Below are 7,507 nucleotides of genomic sequence, written 5' to 3'. Positions count from 1 at the left end.
AAAGCGGTATGAGAATTTACTTTTTAAATACTATTTTAATTTTTATTTAAGCATTTAAATGTAATTATTTAATAACAAAATAAATATATGAATCAAAAATATATTAAAATAATAATAAAATTATATAGTTAATTAAATTAAATTATTGACTTAAAATATTTTAAATTAAAGATGTTTATTCCAGCACTCAATCAAACACATGATGTTATATATGATATCTTACCCCATACCACCTTAATCTGATTACCGATTTCAACCCGATACTACATCTTGAACCAAACGACCCCTTAAAGAGTTTGAGGTCTCTTTATTTATTTTTATTTTTTCTAATCACACAACAATCAGAGTTAGATACCATTACAAAAAGAGGTATTAATCACTTTGACACAATTTTTGACATTCAACTATGGCCAAATAAAAGGGAGGGATTATTTTTTAACAAAGTTAGTGTTCTTGTCTACCAAAATTATTAAATTACTTTTTTTTTTCTTCTGAATAATTAGACTTATATTACTTACAAAATAAGTATTTATTTTAACAAATCTCGTAAGATAGAGAGAATCGAATCGGTACCTTATACAAAAAATACATATTTGTTCTAACAAATTTCGGAGTTCAGCGAAATTGAAATCCCTGCCTTTGACAACAAAAACGAAGCCCATACCACTCGAGATACTCGCTCGTCGCTCATAAAATCACAAACTTTTTTTCTTGTCTGAATAAAACCCTCAAATATACATTCGAAGTTAAAAGGAAAAAGTCAATTGGGCCTATTGCTGAATATTTTGGGCCAATATGTCAAATTTGGGCTGAATCATCCTATATATGAGCGTGCGAATTGTACCGGGGCAACTGGAGTCGCTGTTTTTTCAACTCGCAAAACCCCCTTCACATTTGAATTCATGGAGAATCTTGTAATAAAGCCTTCATCTCTCAATCCAAACAAGCATTTGAAAGAACAGTCACGATCTTCTCACTCCCCTTTTTATTTTATTTTTCTGTATATATACGTATACATTTATTTAATTATATATTATCGACTGCTTTTATTGCCTTGTATTTGAATTTTGCTACTCTGAAAACGGTGTTTGCAGGTTTGTTAGTAACTTAAATGGATGCTCAATGTTTGAAATCTTCGTATTAACGTCAATGCTTTCGGTACAATTTCTTAATTTCATATCTTTTTTTATCAGTGTTTAGTTAATCTTAAATTGTTTCCTCTTGTCAATTTATTTTTCTAGTTTAGTGATATATATTTTAACAGTTCGATTTGTTGTTAGCTAATAAAATTGTCCGATTAGGTTGCGATACTCATACGTCGCTGCATTGGTTTCCATGGAACAACTGGTATGATACAATACTTTTAATGAACTACACAACATTTTGCTTGCTCCCGCTTTCTTTCTATTTACGAGTATATGAAATTGTTGGCAGGCTTAAGCATTTAGGTTTATTATTAGAATATCGAATGACTGTACGAGATTATACCATTGTTTTTAACAGAGTTTGTTGCAGACTCACTTCAGCAATTGCAAACTTAATTACATACAATATTAGCTTTCACCTTTCAGCCTAATAACAATTTTAAGTTTTCAGTTATCTAAGCATATGTAATTTTTTTTAAATATCCAGTAAACTGAAATGAGGAACAACATTATAATTGTGGCAATTTTTTTGTAAATATGGAAACACGGATATAATTTTTAATTTATAGTACTTGTTGAAGGATTGTTTTCAACATTGTTGGCGTTATTCATCACTTTAATAGCAAATGAATATTGTGAATTATTTTGTTTAGACATGATGGTCTCTTTCCGTAGATCATGATAACAAGGATGCTTCACTCAAAAAAAGTGATGATGCAATTGTTTCTACCAAGAAGTGGAGTGCATACATGGTGACAACTGCAGTGGATTTTATATTCGTTGTAATTCCTCTTATTATATTTCCAACTGTAAGTGTCAGCAGCTCTCATCAAACTTGTAGTATGTGGGTCTCAAATTCTTAATCTGTGGTCTTCAGGTTCATAATTATTACAAGAGTGCATGCCGTTCTACTGCCAGCATGTTTGATCACTAAAAAATAGAATATAATTTGGTAATTAGATTATTGTTCTAATTAAGATGTTTATATTTTGGTGTGCTATTACGTGGTGACAGGTCCTGGCAGATTGGACTTATATTAATGCGATCTTGTTGTTGACAGTGTTACTTTTCTGTTTTACATATAGAAGGTAAAGCACAGCTGCATATACAACTAAATTCTCTTTCTCTTAACATTTCTTTCGAAATCACCTTCCTGGCCCCAAGTATATTTAAGCACACATTATTATGCAGATTTGTTTCTTCTGTTTCACGGGAAAGGGTCCAGCCTGTTAGGATATATATCTCCTCATACAGGGTTACAATGGTATGTTGTCCCACTTGTTATTTCTATTCATACTTTCTTCTTAAATGCGTCAAACATAACCATAGATCTTATTTTCATTGTTAATTATTAATATATGTAGTTTTGGTTAAATGCTGCAGATGCTTGTTACATGCTTCTGCATTTTGGCTGTTGACTTCAATATATTTCCTCGGCGTTATGCTAAAACTGAGACTTATGGAACTAGTGTGGTAAGATTTATTCAGTTTGTCAATTAATATACCGGTACTTCATTTTGAAAAGATGAAGAACCAAGAAAACAGCTGACATGCGTTTCAAAATGAAGTACCAAGAAAACAGCTGACATACGTGAAATTTTATTTTCGAAGGGAATCTCTTATCATAGTACAGGTGAAGTTAATGACATCTTGAAACCTACAAGGGATGTAATAGATGTTCACAAGTTAGCATCAGTGTGTTTAGTTCAGATGGTCTGTTTTTCCTTTTCTGATTTTCATCATATGTCCAATATAATTCATTTGCCTCCAGTGAGTTTGGAATTTGGATACACTGAGATGTCCATCAGAATTCACTTGTAATAAAGAGATTGGATAAAGTGAGAAATACTAATTGATAAGTTTGACATTGCCAATAGATGAATGCTTCATAATTTAACTTTCCGTGTCACAAACTTGTCAAATAACTAAATTCTTTTTGCTTTTCTGCATTTTTAATACATCAGATGGACCTGGGGGTAGGTGCATATGTATTGGCAAATTCGCTGGTTTCACGACAAGCACGAGGCATCATGAAAACGTCAGTATTCTTATGTATTGTCAATCATCTTCTACAGTTTTAATTATATTTGTTTTATATAATTGCGAATCTGCCCTATGGGGTCAAAATTTCTTTCCATTTGATATATAAATAATTATGTAGTGTGCGTTGACATAAAATGAGTGAGTGTTTTAATGTTATATATACCTTATCTCACATTCGTGTCTCTTATATAGATTCATTCTGGTAGAAGCTTTTGTATTTTCATATCCGAGTTGGAACTTGGAACATATACTACAATTTGATATTATATGTTTATATACTTATTATCAGTTCATTTCATATATTCATTTGTCTTGACATAAACTTCACAGTTATTGCATACATTTTTTGTATAATATATTCATTGAAAACGTACTTAGTAATTGTCTTTTTGTCCATTTCAGGAGTTTGAGAAATGCACTGCAGTCAGCTAGTCCACTTCTTTTCTTAGGGTTTGCTCGCATTGCTTTCACGTCAGGAGTCGACTATCAAGTATATATAATATAATAGTAATTAGGGTTTATAAATGTTCTATGGAGATTGGCTACTTTTATACTTTTTTAAATGCAGTTTTTACAGAATGTCCGTCACGTTGTTTCGTAGGTTCACGTCGGGGAATATGGAATACATTGGAACTTTTTCTTCACACTTGCTGCTGTATCTATACTAACATCAGTAGTTAACATTCCCCCAAATTATTGTGGGATTCTAGGTTCATCAATACTGATAGGTATCCCCTTGCTTTTGCTAAATTGGTTAAATTATGTTTTTATACAGAACGATATCCAATCAATAACTCTGAGATATTCATTTTCTTTTGTGCTTTAGGTTATCAAGTTTTCTTGGTGCGTGGACTAAATTTATATCTGCTTTCTGAAGAAAGGGGAGCAGACATCATTAGCCAAAACAAAGAAGGGATCTATAGTATATTTGGTGAGAAGAATTCAAGGTCATTCTATCAGTTGTTACAATATTGGGTTTACTTAAATTGCGTACCCATTTAGCATCTAGCTGTGAAGACATTCATTTTATTAACTCACTTGAGAGATTCATGATCATATAGGAGCTAGAGTGGTGTTATGGCTTCCTTTTGTTTTCACCTTCCATAAATTAGCTTTAGCAAGTATCTTTTAATGGGCTTTGGACTTACAAAATGATATCTTTTGATATACACGTCACCAGGTTATTGTTAAATATTTTTTGTTTTTATCTGTATATTAGGCTAAAGTTTTGTGGAACATGTATATCTTTGTTCGACCGTGTATCAGATTTTGTGGAAGAACCTTATGCCTTTCTTTTTTCATATGATTGGCATATCACATTGCTTCAGATCTGTAAATGTACTTATTTGGTATTAAAAGGCTGAAAATTATTTAGCAAGAAAAAAAAGCAGGAAATCAAATTTTCAATTGTTAAAGATAAAAACAGATTAATTACTTTGTATGTTTTAAATGTATTCAACAGAAACTGATAGGTATATCTCTATCAATATGTAAGTGTTCAGTTTTGCACCCAATACAGGTCCATCTGCATTTGTCAAAGCAATTCACAGTTAGTGCTGGATAATAAACTAAGGTCACAATGTTCATACCTTTCTTCCTCTTTTTTCTCAGGATACTGGGGCCTGTATCTTGTTGGTGTCCAGTTGGGAAATTATCTCTTTTTCGGAAATCATTTCTCTGCAACAAGTGCAAATTATCGGTCTAGAGTCAGGGTTTGGATTCTTGCAATTCTGTTCTGGTATATTTTTTATCTGAATATTTCTATATTTCTTGCTTTCTTTCTTAATTACAAAATCAAAGTTCCCCTCCATTATTCTTGCTTTTCTGTTCTGATATAAGTTATATTTAAAGATTTCATTTTTTTTTCTGTCACAAAATTGAAGTGCAACTTATTTATTTTTCTGGATTTTGCAGGCTTTTCACATTATTCCTCGACCAGTACGTTGAAAAGCCTTCCCGCAGAATGGTACATGGTTTTTGAATATGGTTCCTTTTAGTGACAAATGCTTCTAAAATGTCAAAATAAATTGTCACTAGTATTTTTTGTTTAAATTCTTTTGCAGTGTAACCTGGCGTATGTTACCTATGTACTGGCGGTGAACCTACAGGTTCTGCTCTTATCTTTATCTCATATCTGTTTTTTGTATATGTGTTGGTTCTTATTGTGAGGGTGAGTTGTGACTAAGTCTACTAGTTGTGACTTCTATTGACCCCATACGCGGTTGTCAGCTGTAACATAGCAATTTTATAGCAATTTTACTTTGACTTAATCATCTCCGGTTTTTGTGTGAGGATATGTTGTTGCATGTATGTGCTTGGATTCAGGATAAAAAAAGTTTGGTTCATGATACTCTTAATGATCGGACTTAAGACATAGGACCTTGTTCTGGAATGGAGGAAACTCTAAATGTTGTCTGTTTCAGTTTTGTGCGGGAGGGAGTAAGGTACTGATATGTTGTTGACCAAGATACACTGAATGCTGAATCATAGAGGCAATTGATAGTATTTTACCTTTTAACAGTGCATGATTAAATGAAGAAATACTTTTCTGTGTGTTTATCCATTGTAATAGTAAACCAGATGGCATTTTTGTCTTTTTAAAAAAAAATTGACTGATGGCTGGAAGGATGGGCTATTGATTGAGTCCGAAGTGTAGTTGAGGAATGCTGAAATTATCTTGTTTTGTGTTCTTGAGATTATAAAAGAGAAATACAGGAAGAAAAAAAATAAGAACTCCAGAGGTCTTGTTTAAAGAAATTGAAGAACAAATAAGGACAAAGAGAAAAAGTGTTTCAGAAACTTTTAGTAAATATGAAAGACCCTTTGGTTAAATAAAAGCACCGGAAATCATTACTATATCAGTGGTGGCAGGGAAGGTAAATGGTATTGATTTTCATCAAAACATTCAGAGGGTTTCAGTAGCATCTATTATGTTTACTCTTAGATCATCCCATAACTATCTGTGAAGTCCTCTTATTTTGAGGTGTGCCAAGAAGGGTACCTTGCAAATGAATAGTCGTCATAATTTTGTCTTTGCTTAGATTGTATTGTTACTGTCTCATTTGATATATTGAACCATTGTCTACTTGTTGTTTTTCTTATTCTATTTATTTTATATCAGGATAGACCGTTCATTTTTAAAGTACTTTAAATTTCATTATTTTATGAATTAAGAAGCATAATACATACTATATTTTAGTTTCTGGCAATGGCAATGCTTGCTGATTATATTCCTGGACCCAAAATTTCCATACTTGAAGAAGCATTCAGCAAAAACTTACTGGGGACATTCCTTTTGGTGAGGGCCTTTAAAATATCTTACAAAAAGATAACTTTCTTCCTTTTTTAATCTCAAGACTTAAGGTACTAATAATGTTTGCACGTGTAACTCATGCAGGCAAATTTCATGACAGGGTTGGTGAATTTGTCTATAGATACCATATACGTCTCTCCCGTGCCTGCACTAATTATTTTAAGTATCTATTCATCGATTTTATCTGTTGCCGTTGTAATTGCAGATTTTTATGGATTTAAGCTAAAGTTTTGGTGAACCCTATCATAGATCCGATGTACACGAAATTTGATCAAATCTTTTATGGTCAACTATTATCGATATAGTCAGTTGCCTTGTAGCATTAGTTGGTAAAGAAAATCTAATTGTGCAGTTAAGATAGGCGTGCGTCATTTTGTGTACTAATTGAAAGCAATTGAGTTGTCCTACAGAAGAAATTCAGTTTTCTAAATCTATCTCGCAATGTCAATAGGTACAAGCTTTTGCACATGCATTTGTTTGGGTTTATGTGGATTCCCAGTTCCCTCTTGTTCACATACCAATTGTAGATACATTCGGTGCATAGGTTGCGTGGTAGTGTTTCTATCTATTAGTCATAGCATATTAGTACACAAATATAAAAGGGTGATGAACCATTAAGCTAGTGAGGCGAGGAGCCAAAATATTGACAAATGTGTGAAAACAAGATTTTGATTGCAAATGTGGATGACTGCTATTATGTACTTGATCAAGATTCATATTGAAGCTTGGTTGTCACATGGATCTGGCTTGAAGAGACTGCTAAGTTCTGACAGCTTGGACCATGGTCCAATACCCCAGCACCATAGCTCTCATCAGTCCTCATCACCAGATAAGCAACATTTCCCTTATGTTAATATATTTATTTCCTACAAACTTTTTTTTGTGCATATATATGTCTGTTTTTTTTATATGATAGTATTATACATATAGCTTGTATCTTGTAAGCTTACTAGAAACACAATCAATAATTGTAGTTTTAAAATGTAGGATGTGATCACACAGAACC

At 32.4% G+C, this 7,507-nt stretch overlaps 1 protein-coding gene across 3 annotated transcripts; it reads left to right on the top strand.

The window, feature by feature from the left end:
- The first annotated feature begins 818 nt into the window (after positions 1–818).
- Positions 819–6,823, top strand: LOC141668025 (uncharacterized protein At4g17910-like). 3 transcript variants are annotated; one of them, XM_074474698.1, is made up of 16 exons: positions 819–961; positions 1,095–1,158; positions 1,302–1,347; positions 1,821–1,954; positions 2,160–2,233; positions 2,337–2,409; positions 2,529–2,618; positions 3,110–3,183; positions 3,591–3,678; positions 3,790–3,916; positions 4,015–4,119; positions 4,800–4,926; positions 5,103–5,154; positions 5,252–5,296; positions 6,388–6,486; positions 6,586–6,823. In XM_074474698.1, exons 1-16 carry the CDS (start codon positions 903–905, stop codon positions 6,736–6,738), a joined length of 1,410 nt encoding a protein of 469 aa, XP_074330799.1. In that variant the 5' UTR covers positions 819–902; the 3' UTR covers positions 6,739–6,823. The 3 variants fall into 3 exon arrangements, with proteins under 3 accessions (XP_074330799.1, XP_074330801.1, XP_074330800.1); XM_074474699.1 differs by having other exon boundaries at positions 895–957; positions 1,096–1,158; XM_074474700.1 differs by having other exon boundaries at positions 850–1,158; positions 1,799–1,954.
- The last annotated feature ends 684 nt before the right edge of the window (positions 6,824–7,507 follow it).

The sequence above is a fragment of the Apium graveolens genome, chromosome 6 (assembly GCF_009905375.1).
Source record: "Apium graveolens cultivar Ventura chromosome 6, ASM990537v1, whole genome shotgun sequence".
Classification (NCBI taxonomy): Eukaryota; Viridiplantae; Streptophyta; class Magnoliopsida; order Apiales; family Apiaceae; genus Apium; species Apium graveolens.
This window is presented reverse-complemented; position numbering and strand designations above follow the sequence as displayed.